Source organism: Amblyomma americanum, chromosome 2 (assembly GCF_052857255.1).
Source record: "Amblyomma americanum isolate KBUSLIRL-KWMA chromosome 2, ASM5285725v1, whole genome shotgun sequence".
Lineage (NCBI taxonomy): Eukaryota > Metazoa > Arthropoda > Arachnida > Ixodida > Ixodidae > Amblyomma > Amblyomma americanum.
The window spans coordinates 76,864,148-76,881,268 of record NC_135498.1 but is presented as its reverse complement, the minus strand read 5'-3'; the positions used below and the strand labels follow the sequence as shown (position 1 = coordinate 76,881,268).

Sequence of the window (17,121 nt, the reverse complement as noted above, 5' to 3'; positions counted from 1 at the left end):
TTGAATTGCACAGGCACGTTTGGTTACAAGAAGCTGCTATGCATGGTACCAGCTGCACCAGCAATGGAACAAAGCAGCCGTGCAGTGAGCGGCATGCTTGGCAGCTGTCCTGAGCCCAAACTATTGGTGGAGTGACAAAGTTACAGGCACTTCGCTCCTGTAGTTTTCTCTTTATAACCAAAAAAACCTGTTGCCAAGTATAAATACTACACAAAGAAACTGGTAAATTGCTGATTTGTATTATCAGAGCAACACAACCTGTATAAGAATGCCATTTGCATGCTGTGAAGGTGGCCGAAAGAGCTGTTCCTAGTGGCAGGTGTGATGATATTAACAACTGCAAATGCTTAAATCAAATCAGAACAGCCTCTCAGTAACTCTTGATGGCGGTTCTCACTTCAGAACGAGGCAGCTTTATGTTCGCTGATAAATTGGGAAATTATTTGAGCACATTCATTTTTTTCTCCCCCACTTTGCTCAGTGGTACAGGGAGAGTTACTGGCCAAACAGAAAAACCAGTATTTAATTGCTGAGCTAGCTGTTAACGCCTCTTAAGTAGTTAATGGTTGTGCCGACATGTTGCGTCAATATTGTTCTCAACGTTAATATGGTACATTGTAGGCCTCATAAATAGGCACAACTAGCCGCTCATCTTGTATCTAGTAACAGGTCTGTGTTTACCTTTAGTGAAACGCACCGAGTGGAACATGTGGCAGCACAAAACTATGATTGCTTAACTTGGTGCCTGTGATTTGCCTTACATAATTACACTAATCCTCTGTGCTTTCCATGTGTCATCGTTCTATAGAAATAAAGTCACATGGTTTTTTGGCTGTTATCATAACATTAGTACATTTCGTGGTCAGGGTTAGGGCTAGCTGCTTACTGCAGTTGAGACGGAGTGACTTGAGTGTACGAGCACTGTGTACCTCTCTCTAATCAGTGTTGGCAAATAACTGATTTGCATTCATACCTTTACAGCATGAATCCAAAGCGGCTGCAGATTAGCTAAATTACACCTGGTTTTTCTGTTGCAGCTTCTTCACGGTGGCTGGCAGCTACCTGCTTTTAGGTTTCATGTACAAGCGCATTGTGGTGGGAGCGAAAGGCTTGGAGCAGATTCCAAACTACAGCTTCTGGAGGGACTGTGGCCATCTCCAGGCTGTGAGTAAAGCTGTATTTCCCCGAGGGCTTCATTTACAGATTGTCACTTTCAGCAGCAGCTTCACATGCTTTTAAAACTTCGGTTATGCCTGTGTAATTGGTTTTAAACCTGTGAGCCTGTATGTTCTTTGTGAATGTGTGTAACACATGCGGGCATATGTACATTGTTTACGTTAAAATATGAAGATGTACCATACTTAGTGCACATTTTAAATTCTCACCATTTCCAAGGAAATCGTGGCAAGAACCTCGTCAAGCTACTAATAGCTGTATTTTTGCCCTTGTCTTGACATTTCTTTAGTTCTGTGTGAAAGTGTGCTAGATAAAAAATGATCTTGATCTTGATTTTGGTGGTGCAGCATCTATTTGCACCATGTGTCAAAATCCGAGAGAAAATTTGCGAGTTTATTAGTGAATTTCTTCTGGCACTCTGTCAACTGTAGCAGTTTTATCCTTGTGTGCAATAACCTACATATTTTTAGGTGAACCTGGCTGCACACACGTGGTCGCATGCACGACAATACTGGATTGGTCTGGGAAGATACTGAGACATGTGGCATTGTTTTTGTATACTGATCTTGCTTAAAGTAAATTAACCTACTAGATTTTGCTTGCTGAGACTGCTGTCACTTTAATCTTTATTCAAACCTTTGCTGTTGGATGGGTGTTGAATATTATTTTTTTTTGTGTGTGTGCTTGGAGAGGATCGTGGAATTTTTGTATGCAAAGGGGTTGAGGATATGCATATCACTGCTGTAATGTCTTATTGTTGACATTATTTACTCAGCACAGTGCTCATGAAAAAACAAGTGGCAGGGCTTTAATGCAGAAAATTGAGTAGACGTGCGAAAGATTGTGTTTAGCCTGGTTGGCTCATGGTTTCGCTCTGCTTGGTTGTCGGCACGGCTGTCAACAATATTAGATTTCGGTTGAGCTCTTTTCAAGGTTAAGCTGGTCTTATCTGTTCACGCTGCAGATGGAAGTTGATGAAGACGATGATGTGCAATGCACAGTGCAAGAGTGTGTTACAGTTTAACACAAGGCGTGATTGACTGCGGCGATAGCACAGTGCTCTCGTGCAGTAGCCAGCGAAGCTGATCTGTTCACGCTACCGTGGGTTCGAAGCCCAGTCGCGACAATGTTTATTTTATTTCTGGAGGGGCTGTAGCTGCGCTAGGTTTGGCCGAGGTCACCTTCAAGGTGACCCTCCCATTGGTTACAGCTGGCGCGGCGCTCCGAACTAACTCGAACTTACCTGAGTTACTTTGAGGCTTCACACAAGATTCTTGGTTGGGACAGCGTTAAGTTGTGCTTTCACACTAAAACTGATCTGTAATTTTATAGTGACATTGTTTATGAACGTACACAGGTTACATCAAATATAGTTGGTGTTATTGCCGGGGCATGTGCAGAAGCTTGTGCTGTGCCGAAGGCCCAAAAAGCATGGGGTTGAGACTATTTTCACTAGGACTCCTGTCTACCACCAGCGAAACAGGAATCACGTTGTTAGTCCCACCCACTTCTGTGATCTCATGCAAAAGTGACAGGCATACTTTTGACGAAGACTGCAGGCGTACAGGTTTTTCTCTGCATATTAATGCGTGTTCACTTGTGGCACAGGCAGCATCGAGTAAACGAACCTGCACTGTTTCGTTTTGTCTCAGGATGGCTGCAACTACATCTGCCGATGCCAGTGTGACTCCTCCGATGAGCATCGCTCCTACAGAGACATTGACGACAGGCCCCTGCGTCCAGACGAGGACAGGGACGACCAGCTGCTGACCATGTAGGCTGGTGAAACTCACTTTTACTTTTTTGTTGCCAGCGAGTTTCGCTGAAACGTGTTACACAAGGATACGCAGTCTCTTGCCCTTTTTCACACAGCTAGTTTGGCTCAATCTTTACCACAGAGCAAGCAGGGGGTGAAACTCCCCATCAGTGTTAGAATGAAAGATGACCAGGTGTGTGCACTGGTGGCCATCTGGTGGCGAGGATTATCAAGTTTCTTTGAAAGTGGAACAGTTGTGTGGGGGTGTGGTTGCATTTCGGGCCACTAGGTGTCGGCACTTGAACAGCTCCGAGCCGTCTGTGACTCTGCCACACTGTTGCAGAGAGCGGAGTCTGCCCTCCTGTATATCCTTGTTTTGTGTTCTGTACCAACAGGAGCACTTGCACTTGGGCACTATTGTTCTGTGTCAGCAGAAGGAGGGCGGGGTGGTTTGTAATGTACTCTGTAGCTAAAAGGAACTCTGAGGACGATTCCGTTAAATTTTTGTTTTTAGCGAAATTCAGTGTGGCCTCTTCTTGCAGTTCCGAGTAAATGTTTGGTAGCAAAAGGCATATTTATAGTCGAGGATGTTGGCGCTGAAAATTAAATAATTTTATTCAGCCTGTTGATTCAAACTTTCAACATTGGCAACGTCAAGAGGCATCAAATTCTAAGTCCGTAATTTTTGGTTGGAAGTGGATGGTGATCTGGCCTTAGAGATCTATTTTTTTGGGCCTTTTTTCCCACTTATAAAAGCTCTCTTTTAGTTAAAAGTAGCTTTTTTGCCATTAGAATGCGGTGACCAATCAATATTGGCTAACCTCAATTCATCCTCAGTGCCCCTCCGAGTGGCGTGGCTGTGTGACAGGAGCAGGTGCCGCTTGACGATCTCTGCCCGTGAGTTACAGAAATATGAAAACATTGTTTTGCTTATGGTTGCCATCTTGCAGGCATGTTGCTTGTTCGCTCCCCTCCTCCAGCCCTCTTTTCTTGCTTTTTTTTTAACAGTTGGAAATGTGATAGCCACATGGCCAGTGCTGTTACAGAAGCTCGCTCACACACATTGTGCACTGTTCGTTTGTTTCTGAAAACTTGTCCTTTGGGATGAAGATTGTGAAACAAAATTGTAATGTCAAAAACTTAATTGCTATCTTAGCAGGCAATATGGCCACTAGGGAAAAGAAATTGTTAGGTGTTTTCCTGGCCAAAGGGTCTGTGGCATGTATACTATTGAGTACAAGCTGTTTATAGATGTGCACACTCCACATTCCATATGCTTAGGGAAAGCTGCTTTCATTAGCACCATCCCTGTGACCTTCTTTTTTTTGCACTTAAAAGTGGGAAGACTTTAATTTCGCAAATAAAATGAGCGGGAGTCCCAGTTAGAAATTTGGGTTATGATTAAGGCATCATCACTGTGAAGAAATCCTTATAATGGCATACACCACTGTACAGAAAAAAAAAAGTTCCTTGTGCACTCATGTGATGATGCATAATGGTGTTGAGGCATGGCTAGTGCACTTTAATGGACATTCGCTTTCATTTGCAAAGTTTTCAACATGAAGGCTCTTGAAATGAAGGGAAGACAGAAAAGGGCTCTTTTTTGTCCTTTTTTTTTTCCATACAAGGTGCAGATCTTGTTTCTTTTGAAGGAGTTTTTTTTTTTTATTGCACACAGGTCTTGCTTCTTTTGCACCTCTCTCCACTGCCTTGGAAAATGTAGCACAGGGACTGTAGCAGTGAAGAACAGAGCTTTATGTAGTTTGTTGAAGCGTAATTAGGGTACGTGGTTGTAGTTCTGAGGGTCGCTTATGTGTCACGCTCTGAATGTTGAAATGTGCGACACTTTCTGTTCTGTAGTGTGCGTGCTATATATGTGCTGTGGGCTTGTGCACACGCTGAATGGAGTGTCAAGAGTCGTTTTTTTTTTCTTTTATGTGTGGGTGGTTATGGTGATACTTTTCTCCTTTGAATACTATGAAAACAGTTGAGATTAGCCACCAACACACTCTTTTGTGAAGCCTAAATATTTTTGCTGGTTTTGTGACCCACCAATTTGCAACGCAAGTAATCACCACCCATGTTTGTTTTGTGAAGCTTAACCACCTTTGGTAGTTATGTGCCCCACCAATTTGCTGTGCCGCAGTTCACGTGCACATTACGCAAGTAAGTGTCGATTCAGTTTCCATAGACTGCAAAGAAGCTTTCATATGTCAGTGCCATTTCTGAACAAGTTTTATAGTCGTAATAATAAAAACATGAAGCACACACAGTGAGGCTCAAGTGGCACACTTTTGAGCCCCACCAAAACTACCTACATGAGTGCGGCAAGTTGTTTCATAATCTTCTTTAAGCATAGTAGTTTTGCTTGGTGCTGTGCAGGCGATATGTATGCATGTAGAGTCAGTTTCTGTTCATTGTGTGTGTATTGCATTAATTATGTGGCTGTGGGCTTGGAGCTCATAGGCAGACTGCTTTTACGCCTTTTGCTGTATACGAGGAAAAAGTTTTATACAATTGGGCCTCAGCGTAACAAAGTTGTGCTTCTATTCTAGAGCCACCATTACCTCACATTTTATTGTGCAGGAGCTGCATGTTAAATGTGCAAATTCATTGAGTTGCTGCAATAGTTTTTTTTTAGGCATTTTGTCAACAGGAATTTACAAATAAGCGTTTAGCTAGAAGCTCTGCAATAATGAAGATCTTCATCAGTGTTCATTTTGTTCGGCTACTATAGCAGTCCCAATAATATTCTGGTGTACGGTATTGAATCAGTGAAATTAAATTGTTTCGGCATGTTGTGCCATCAGTCTTGGAGGCCATCTAAAGCATCGCAAAAACTGTCTCCGAGAACTGTGACATCCCAATGTTTATTATATTCCTATTGGGTAGAACAACATCAATTGCAAAAGCCCATAGTACAAACTTGGCTACACCCTGGTGTCATCTTATAATAGGTGCTCATACATAGGTAAATGGTGAAACTTGCTGCAGTCAGAGTCTTTTCTTTTTCTTGGCATGTAGAATTACTTTGCCTCGTTAAGGCTAAATGCAGTGCCTTCAGAAAAGAAGAATAAACAAAAGAAAGTCCTTGCATTCAAGCAAGGTTTGTTATTTTGAGGTTCAATTGTATTTGAAGCATGGAGTATGTAGAGCTTGGTTTTTAGGCACTGCATAAGCAACATTCGGTTCTCTGCTGCACAAGACCACTGGTGCCATAGTGGAACTACTGTTGGGCAGTGTTCATTGCAAGCATTGTGGTGTCTGTGTCATAGTGGACTCATGGAAATGCGTAAAATTTCTCAAAAGTGCAATTGGGCATTACGAGGAGTACCAGCTAGTATATGCAGCAACTTCCGGAGGCCTGGAACAATTTTTAGTTTCAACGGTTGCTGCCTTTTTTTTATATTGTTCACTAAGTTGTGTCTGGGTACTGTGAAAGTGCATCTTGCATAAAAGTAGGCGTGTAGCGACATCGAATGCCGTGTACCAAATCCGTGATGGCAGTTTATATAAGGGCACTGTCACCTGTTGCATTGCTGTTGCCTGTTATGCCTGCTGAAAACATTGTGCTAAACTTTGTCAAACCGGTACAGGTGTAAGGGTGACATTGTGAGCTAAGGCCTCTCAAAGTGCCCTGCACACCTTGAAAACCAGCATTTCCTACAAGCAGTTGTGTTCAGAGCACTGTCGTTTTGGTTCCTTAGCCTGAAGGCAGTTCCGTATCTTGGTGCCTTGGCATCAAGTACCCTCTATACTAGTCAGTGAAGGATGAACTATGGCTTTTCCTTTTTATTTTGTATTGTAGTTATACACAGAATTTCCGTGATTTTGTAGGATCTGTTGTTTGAATGCATATTATTTCCATGCATATCTTTATCACACATTACTGCATGTCTGGCACTGTGTTGATAAGGCTGCTGCTGACTTCGTTAGTTTTCTGAGCAAAAGATGTCGGCAAAGGCTAGATGAATGTGGTCACGTTCACAGCTTGAGTGAAGTGGCATGCAGTCTGTAATTTCTGCAACGAAAGCATTGCTGTGCTTCTTGTCTGACAGTGTTGTTGCTGTAAGTTTTTGGAGCACCCATCTACTGTCTAGGGGCCAGCAGCCTTGGAACAGTAAATCAGTCAATTTCCTGCCATAGCCAGCTTGGATTTTTCCTGTCTCCACCCACATGTGTGGTGAGGCTTTATGTTTAGAGAGTTAGATGAAAACCTAATGTGTCTTGTCTATTTGCTTTCAAGTATGTTGGCAGTGTTATTACTGCTTGCCTGGTTGCATGTACGATTGGTTTCATGGATAATAAATGTGACACACGTCTTACAAGTTTTGGTGTGATGATGGCATCTGGAAGTTTGCTCGTTACAAAAACAGATCTGCAGGGTGTTCATAGTGCAGAAAAATAATGCACAAGGATTATCACTAGACTGGAAGGTTACTGCAGATAAATTCAGCGCTTTTACGTCCACTGTCTCAGTGCACATGATACAAGCAGAATACTGGTATGTAGAAACAGCAGTAAAAACATTTTTTTTTAACTGGCAAAAGAGCCACCTTGAACGAAACATTTGCCCACAAAACTCTTCCACAGTAGGTGCTTTTTGGAGCCTGGGTTGCAGTTTATGCGTTTCCATTTATTTCCAGCCAACTTACTAGGCATGTGCGAATATTAGATAATTTTGAATATTCAGTCAAATAGTAAAGTATTCAATATTCGATTTGATCCGAATGTTTGGCATTCAAGATCTCGAAGTATTCGTCTCGAGTGAATAACGCTTCTGGAACTCTTGTGGCGTGTGGTTTCAGTTCAGCGTACCTCCTCCGGCATGGCACTGCGGCGCATGCACAGTCAAAGTCCTGACTCCACACTGCGTGCCTGTGCTCCCGTGTATGTGCCAGAGCCGGTCTGAGTATGCCCGCAGCATCAGACATGAGCAGGCAGAAGCATGGCAGCCAGATATGTCCCTGCCATGTGTCTGCGGCCGCGCTACTCGCAGGCCGCGATGCACACGCGCCGTAACCGGTTTGGCAGCGTGCATCAATAGAGAGATTCAGCACAGCGCAATCTACTTCCGTGCACCGTTAGAGTGCACGCACTGGTTGGTCCTGGCAGAACAGGCATGTAAACAGCCAGCCGGCACCTGGCGCCTTGTGGCGTCCTCGGGGCGATCTGCTTATGCACAGTGGCTCCATGCAGAAGCGGATCGTGCTGTGGTAAACTTTCCTCATCAGAGGACGCGCAGCTCCTTTAACTTCTGCAGAACAAGTCTGTGCTGACTGCCACAGCTGCTCTTCTCCGCGTGAAATTCGCTAAACAAGCAAGACGGCGCGAGCACGAGGGGTAGCTAGCACAAGACACGTGGAGATGGGTGCCTCCGATGCCTGACGCGGGATGGCACTGGGTGCGCAGTGTCATGCAGGTGTCATGAAGTCACCGCTTAAAAGCAACAGCTGCACAACGCTGCAATTGCAGTTAAGAGCAGCAGTTGGAGGTCCCACATATAGGTCTCACACCCCACAGATACTTCAGCACGGCTGCACTGCATGTAGGTCGGCTCCCCCACTTTCCGATCATCATTTTTGCAGAAAGTCGACACAGCTTTAGTGAGTGTGACAAAGCTTCAATGCATTCCCACTGTTGCAGCGATAGCTACATTATGATAGCATTTCGAGCCTTCAGCGTGGCGGCGGCGGTGGCGCCACGCGTAGTGCGGAGCAGCTGCCGGCGGCGCAACGCCGTGGCTGATCACGTGGTTCGTCACCCGGTTGGTCACGTGACCAGCCACGTGATGCGGAGCAGCTGTTGCTGCCGGCGGCGCGGTGCTCCGGCAAAACCTACTTGCCACAGCTGTGCGCATGCACAGTGTTAAGTGGGACGAAGATGAAGAAGGAACGCCCAGCGAAACGGAGCGGAGAAAGACTGACTTTGCAATTCATCTGAGCAAGTTCCACTCGGCCAGCTGTAGCTATCGCGTCACTCCAGGTATAACCAAAGCTAAACCACCGTCAATTTTTTTTTTTTTTTCATTTAGTGGTCTTGTGTGTTCAAAAGATACATTAGTTTGAAAATGCCTATTGTGCCGTTCAACCTTTCTTGTATACCAGAAGTATTTGAAATATTTGCTTCGAAATTATTCGAAGAAAATTACTAATTAGTTTGAGTTCGCTTCAAACCAAGAAACCACTATTTGCAAATGCCTAAACTTAATCCATTGGCTTCAGATTTTTTATCAGTGGCGAGCTGACCTTCTATACTGATTTGATTTTTCACCCAGAGCATGCAATGAATATTTGTTTTGCTCTAAAAATAGTCATCTAGGAAAGAAACTGCTGAGGAGCAGCGGTAAAATATGTTCATTTACACCCTGAAATTCAATATCCATGAGTTTTGCGCATGCTATATTGCTGTAGTGGATGTGTTGCATAATGACTCTACATCAGTGCTGCCACTTGTCTGACCAGAAGGATGTGCTGAAAAGTCGCTTTCGTTACCCACCGCTGTGGCTCAGTGGTTAGGGCACTCGGCTGCTACGCCAAAGTTCCTGGGTTCAAACCCGGCCGCGGCAGCCACGTTTCGATGGAGGCTGTGCAATGTCAGTGCACGTTAAAGATCCCCAGGTGGTCAGAATTACTCCAGAGCCCTCCACTACGACACCTCTTCCTTCTTCCTTTCGTCTCTCACTCCCTCCTTTATCCCTTCCGTTACAGTGCCCCGTTCAGGTGTCCACTGAGATGTGAGACATACTGCACCATTTCCTTTTCTCAGAAACCAATTTTCAATTTTTTTTCTCCATTTAACATCATTATGGCTGTCATAAAGGAGGACGGAAGATCAGGTGAGTTGGTTGGAACTTAACTTTGGTGTAACTCCACAGAAGCTGATGGGACAGAAAAAAGGCAAGACAGCACAGCACTGTCGTAAGAATCCATTGTTTTTCGTTACAGGGACGGCATTCGTGTTTGTTATTGGTGTGCCAGCAAACAGTAAACTACAGTAAAACCTTGGTAATTCGATGTTAAATCGGACGGCCGCCAGAGTCCCGCTAAACGTTCATACAAGTCTATGGCGCCAAAAGTTTGTTTACTCGGACACCCCGGAGCTGACATCGGTTAATTCAGACAGGCTCCCGAATTGGTATGACCGGCTAAACAATGGCAGGTGTGTTGACTAAAGGATTCCGTTGATTTGCCAAGTATTCAGCCGCATAGCTTTGTTTTTGAAACTTTGTTGTCAGTCCTCAGCGCCGTGTCTGTGCACTTGTCACGTCCTTTGTCCCCTGCGCTGCTGAAAAACCATGTCACACCAACTTGCCCAAGCTTCTACAGCCCACAGTGACAGCGGCTATCAGCTGTGCACATCAGCCAGCCAGCCGAGCCACATATCATTTAGAACAATGATTGCCTTATTGTTGCTGTTTTTTAAAAATTTCTTGAAGGCATCTTGCCTTCAAGTGATGTTCGCTGTTTGTGCAGTGAAGCCTCAAGTGCGATGCTTCACGCTAAGAAGCTGCAACGCTCCCGCGTCGCAAACTGAAAGAAGCCGCAGAGACCATTGCCATCATGGAGCAGCTCCGTTTTTTTACCATTTGACGGAACTGCTAAATAGGGGCACAGTATTCATTTTAAAAGGAGATGACCAATGTTCAGGGTTGCACTGAATAGATTTCACTTTCACATTAACGGTTCTTGGCAGTTTTAGGGCGCCATTCGATAATTCGACTTATGGATAATTCAGACGTTTATTCCACTCCCTTGAGGTCCAAATTAACAAGTTTTTACTGTACTTGAAAAAAGTGGATGCACCCCTACAACCCATCACATCAGAAAAGCATCCAACATTCATCCAATGATTAATCACCATGTCATGTTGCGATTGCTGTAAGAAGTGCTAAAAGCCATGGGCCATAGCTTCGGCGACTTTGGTAGTGTGGCCATGGTTCCCATGGACATAAATCAACACTCTGGAAAGCCAATGGGTCAATGGATTAGATCTTGGCTAGATCCGGTACTGTTCAAAGATTTTAACGATTCTATTTGTCAAATTTCTAGACTATCTGAAAGGTGAACGTGTTCTGGCCAACAAGGGAATGTAAACTTGAAATTCGCTACTGCCCCGGTGTCTTCACCTGACAGTTGGATGAGGGACAATACGTAAGTGGTGCCACTGCTTTAGTATGCCACAAATGAAAACTTCCAGTTCTCCAGCTGGCAACATATACTCTAAGTGAAGTGATGAGGGTTAGTGAAATGCATGGACATGCATGTGTGCAGTGAGCTAGAAGTAGGGTAATGGAAAAAAAACAGGAGCTGCAGCGTAAAGCCGGAAGTGTCGACTGCCAACAGGGGCACTGGCGTTGAGTTAATGGCACTGGTGTGCTATCCCTAAGTAGCGCGAAGCGCAGTATCCAATTTTCAAATTACAGCATATTCTGCTTTCTGGGAAAGTTCACTAAAGACAATAGCACCTTCATAAGGAACTGAAGAGTGTAGTCGACTTTTGCATCAAGGTACTATTGGCCCAGATTGCCACTTACCTGGCTGTTTCCAAGCCACAAATGAGCAGACGACATCGAAGATGCTCCACCTCCGTGGCACTAGTGGCATAGCATCTCTATTCAGGAGTAGCACACCAGCACTATTAACTCTTTGCCAGAGCCACTTTTGGTAGCCGGCATTTCCAGCTTCATGCCGCTGCACCTGCTTTTACAGATACAAATACAAATGTCCGTGCATCTCTAAGCATGGATGTGTGCAGACGTGTACAGACGTGCATGGGGCATGGATCGTTACCACCATTCCTACGTCACCCTGGGGAAAAATAAAACGATAGTTTTCTTTAATGCATTCTTAGCTGAAACGCGCTGAACTCTTCTGTTCTGCAGTCCTTAAATTTGAGGGTTCGGAGACAACCCAGGCATCCTTGTAATTACTCATTTCCAGTTAACACAGCGAGACATGCGAAGAGCACCATCATTCTACTGTTCTGTCGTTATTGCCATTCCCAGCCACTGGAAAGCTGGAATCATTCTGCCTTCTGACCAAAGATAATGCAAGCCTTTCTTATTTTTTTTTACTTTTTCAACTTCCTAGCCTAATTTGGAATCCTTCCAGTATGTCTTGTGATAGAATACCCTTGCTTTGCATATTAGAGATTACATCTAGATTGTCAGACTGGCCTCAGCTTTTGTTTTAAAGTGAGAATGTGGCAGAAACATGATGAACAACTTGCTTTCACCACTTGGCACTTCCCCTTGTGAAGGAGGCAGAGCAAAATGACCAACACATCGGTGGACATACCACATATCAGCAGTGACATACTACTGAAAATTTACCGAACTCCTGAGCAGAAAATCTAGACTGCATGTCACATCATAAATCAAGATGTCATAGGCATGTGGTTGCCCCCCCCCCCCCCCCCCAGATGATCAACAAAACTCCACCCACTGGAGTAGTAAACAGATCATCCTTTAGTACTATAGTACACAGATCATTCTTTAGTACTAGTTCACAGTAGGCTTGCGGCAAGCAGTAACCATAAGCCTACAAGTGCATCACCTAGCGTGTCCTGCAAAAATTCCATTCAGCGAGTTGGTACCTGCACATTTTCCTTCTTCTATGTACCACTGGCTTTTACTACCGTCTTTTTTCTTCACAGTACAAGCATCAGCAACAATTGGAGCAATCTGTGCTAAGTAATATAGCAAGTGCTTAAGCTAGGCAAGAAATGCAGACTGCGGTGACTCAACTGTAGAACAAGCTTTATAGAGTGCGAACTGCGAAGACTTTGAAATGGCCTTATAGAACAACTCTGATGCCAGTTTTCTGCCTACATCTCACTCTGATGAAATTACCAGTGAAGGCATACAAGATCCTGCCGAGTTGCATGAACACGCAATGTGTCGCCATCACTGCTGCCATTCCATTTTTGTGCCTTGCAAAAAAGCTTGCTACTAAATACAGAAAGGCCTTTGCAGGGCATATTTACCCTTCGTCTCTGGTTGGATGTCATTGGATGGTCTGCGTCATGACGACTACCACCGTATAAACTTGTGTAAGGGCGGCACTTTCTTTTTTTAATTCGGGTGCAAGTTTTGAACGTGCAACCCATATACAAATTTAAAACAAACGTGTAACCATGTCTTTTTCGCAGTTATCTAGCCCAAAACGGCGGGTGCGGTCAGTACACTGGTGTGGCCCTTACATGAGATTATACGGCAATAACTCCCTCACAGATGTTGTGTGTGCATCTGTGAAGGAGTTGTTAGCAATCATCATAATGCACAGACTGTGAAGAAATGGGTGCGAAGGGCACAAATGGCCAGCCAAGTACCTGAGAATTCATGCCAATTACAGAGATTTCTAAGGTTAGTTTTTGGAAGAATTGTGCAAATATTGCACAATTCTCAACACGTTAACAACACCAGCAAACTCAACACGTCAGAGAACAGTCATTTATTCAGAAGCATCTGCACATATGGTAAGAGGCAAGACAGTGCTGCCAGCAGCAAGTAGCCGCAACAACAGTGCACAACTGATACTTGAAAACATGCCTTATGCTTGTGAAGTGGCAGTAGGCCCTGAATCATTCACACAAGCTCATCTGGGCGTAAAAGCAATGTGCAACCAGTTATGGTTTCAGTAGAACCACATTATGATGTCTGGCTGCCCGGAGGTGTCGCAGTGTCACAGGCAGAAAGACATGACACCAAAACAAAAATCGATTAAAGCATCCGCTGCAGTGCCAGGAAATAGAAACAGGCACACTGCTCTTTCATGACTTCTCCATCGTAAAACTGCAAGTTTGTGAACATGCATACCGACTTTTAGCTCCTTCACTGCATTGGCATGCAAAACCCTGATGGGATGATAAAATTATTCTATTCCAATTCGATGGGATTGTGTCCATGAGACAAACCCTGTGAAAGGACACTCCGAGATCACAACTTTTTCTTCAGAACTTTAAAGTTCACTTGAATGAACAATCTGTCAGTAACTATATACTGTTTTAGAGGTGCGGAAAAGAAAAAAATCTCCAACACTGCCTCAGTGTTCGACTTGAGAGCGTTAGCTACGAGAGCTTCAAGTGTTTACATTGGTGTGCTTAGTAAATGTGGAGAAGACCAAATCCAGACATCCGCAGATGTTTCCTTTCCAGAAACATCCCTTCTAAGACACATGCAGCACCATCTGCCTCATGGATTTTGCACTACTATTGCGATTTACAGCCACCATCGCTACATCTGGTATAGTTCCTCGTTATATCAGTTACTAAATTTTATAAACATGTGCATCACAACACGACAAATCATTTGACACCACCCGGAATCCCCTGTAATAAACGGTTCGGCCGTAATGGCCATCTGAAGGCCCTCGGAATGCACGGTTTGGGGGCGGAAAGGTCGTTGGCTCGAATCCCACAGATATTTTGAGCTTCATCTCAATTAGTAATTTTATCCTCAAGAACATGCCAAGTCATTTCACACCACTTCAAACACACTGCGTCAAACAGGTGGCCCCCGAATTTTAGGCAAATAGTGGTCCCGGGGGGGGGGGCCACTGCGATGGCCCACTGCGGTGGCTGCTATACTGGCACATATACAACGGATCGAAAGCATAGGTATCGATTGAGGCGCTATGTGCCCACTGTTGCTGTCATAAAGTGTGGTCACGTAGTAACTGTTTTGGTCAATTAGACCTTAATAGGAGACAGACACGTCCTTGACAAATTGACAAATGTAAGTAGTAAGAGCTAATGCTCTTCAAAAACTTTGCAGGATTTTTACCATCGTGTAATATGAGATTCAGTGGCAGTTTTTGTGGTGGTGAATATGATATTTGTTTTCTCTAAAGGAGTGTGCATGACATCACCATGTTCGAGACACTCGCAGCGCATTGCCATGAAGCGCTGCAGTGACATGCGTGATATCTGCATGCTGACCAATCAGCATTGCACGGCGCTACTCCAACACTGAAGAACCAGGAAACATGCCCTTAACAGCTGTCGCTGTAAATTTGAATGTACAAAATTACCTGGGAAACTGCACGTTTTTCTTCAAGGAATAGTCTTGAAAACCGAGTCTTCACAAATAGGCAAGTATGAAATGCCATATTTACTTGCATAATGAATGCACTTTTTTTCCCAGAATATCTGAAAATTTGGGGGATGTGCTTATTACGCAGGGTAAAATATTCAGAAAATTTTAAAGTGGTAAAGATAGATACAGAGAGGGGAGAAAGGCAGGGATGTTAACCAGAAAGGTTTCTGGTTGGCTACCCTGCACTGGGGAAGGGAATGAGGGGATTAAAAGGGGAAGAGAGAAGGAACGTTAAAGTGGTAAAAATGACACAAAAGTCAGGCTGGTGAAATAAATGTTTGCAGTGACATCATCTAAATAAAACAATGCATTCTTCAGCATAGTTTTTGTGCTTGAGAATACAGTCGACAAATTTTACCTTAACCACACACGTAAAAATGTTGCGTTGCTTCCCAATATTCTTTTCTAAGGACAGCATAAATAGAATTCACACTAGCACAACTCACTGCGCTCAGTGCAAAGCTCAACCACACCAAAATGCTATAATCCTTAATATAACAGATCGAACAGATAAACCCTTTGCGACCATGTGTGGTTGCTATTGGTTCTCGAATTACTTGTGGAACATTATTGGCGGCTCGTCTCGTAGAATTAACTATAGTAAGGTAGACATTCGACAGATAGGACTTTATACTACTGTAAAACCTCGCTGGAACTTAAAAAAAATGCAGAAAAAAATTAATCACCCAGGGAAATATAACCCAAATTGCCTAATTTTGAAAACTGCTGAATGAAGTACAATTTAGAACCCCACTTTCACTTCATTAAAATGTCGTTAGCATTCTATGGCCCAAGGTCTCAGCAGCTCCTTTTCTAGTGCTCGCAGAATACAGTTTACATTCATATTGTTCTTAAAGGTGCACAAAAGAGGAATCTGAAGTCGTCTTTTTACAGCGAGAACTCTACGTACACGTTCCGGGCATTTTTATACCCCTGTCACACGGGCACTCTAAAGGCACATTGAACTAATGCTCCTTTACGCTCCCAAAGGAGCACTACTTCAAGGGAGTTCGTCCGTGCTACACGGTCGCGGAACGACCTTCGCAAGAACTTTTTAGCGCCCTCATCGGCGAAAAGCGTTATTTAAATTGCAAACCTCACTGCACATGTAAATACATAAATGTCACATTTTTTTAGTTAATTAGTTTTATAACCGTATTATGTTAAAGCAACGCAATTTTAACTGCAATAATGACATGATTTTCCAAATACAGAGCATAACATCACAGTGCTGGCCACACTGAGCCCAACTCGCTCGTATATCTGGAACGAGAGTATGGCGTGGTGAGACTGCCACAAAACAAATGATCTTATATTTTAAAACAACACTAATCTTATGAAGTGAATTTATAAAACGAAACTTGAACGTTTCTTTCTTCAATTTATTTATGCTGTAACTCGCTGGGAGAGAGAGTACTCCCTTGAAGCCTCAAAGGACGAACTCGAGCTGCCTTGTTTCGAAGCTTCTTTGAGCTAGGTGTCCTTTGGCGCGTCCGTGTGGCAGCGCGCGTTCGTCCTTAGAGTAATGGAGCATTAGTTCAAAGTACCTTTACAGTGTCCGTGTGACAGGGGTATTAGAAACTTCGAATTATCCTGCACGGCCGATTGCCCTAATCAAATTGGATTTTAAGTCCCCGCTCCCGCCTTTTTTATTGCGAAAGCAATACTGCTCACACTTTTGGCCCATCGGTGGTCATGGCGCCTCCTTACACAGCTGCGTGTCACGTGACCGTGTGACGTCACGCCAGACCGAGAGACGGGGCCCCAGCTCGCGGCATCGATGGTGGAGGCGAAGCCTTGCGCGCCGCTGCTGCGGCGCTACCGAGAGAGGGCGCTCGCCATAAGCTTAACAAAGCCATAAGTTTAACAAAGGGCAACCATGTCCACACCATCAGCCGAACCAAGGCGCAGCGAAGGGTATTGCTTTTGCAATCTTCCAGGCTTAACCAAGCTAAGCCTTCAGCCAATTTTTTTAACTCAACACGGTAGGTAGGCGGAGTCAACCAACGTATCAGGAAGTCCCCTGGCGGCTTCGCTTTCGCTTTTATTTAGTTCTCTAGGTTTCTGTGAATAAACATTTTAAGTCACAGAC

The 17,121-nt window shown here is 44.1% G+C and overlaps 1 protein-coding gene across 4 annotated transcripts in view; it reads left to right on the top strand.

Moving 5' to 3' along the window:
- LOC144121461 (cation-dependent mannose-6-phosphate receptor-like) overlaps positions 1–17,121 on the top strand; it is a 44,634-nt gene that overhangs the window by 8,697 nt on the left and 18,816 nt on the right. Inside the window, exons 5-7 of one of the 4 annotated variants that reach the window (XM_077654669.1) lie at positions 1,038–1,164; positions 2,829–2,950; positions 3,770–3,829. In XM_077654669.1, coding sequence (XP_077510795.1) covers positions 1,038–1,164; positions 2,829–2,950; positions 3,770–3,797 — 277 coding nt within the window. In that variant the 3' untranslated portion in view covers positions 3,798–3,829. Of the gene's footprint in view, positions 1–1,037; positions 1,165–2,828; positions 3,093–3,769; positions 7,261–17,121 lie in introns of those variants that run through there. The other 3 variants (XM_077654668.1, XM_077654667.1, XM_077654671.1) reach the window with 3 other exon arrangements.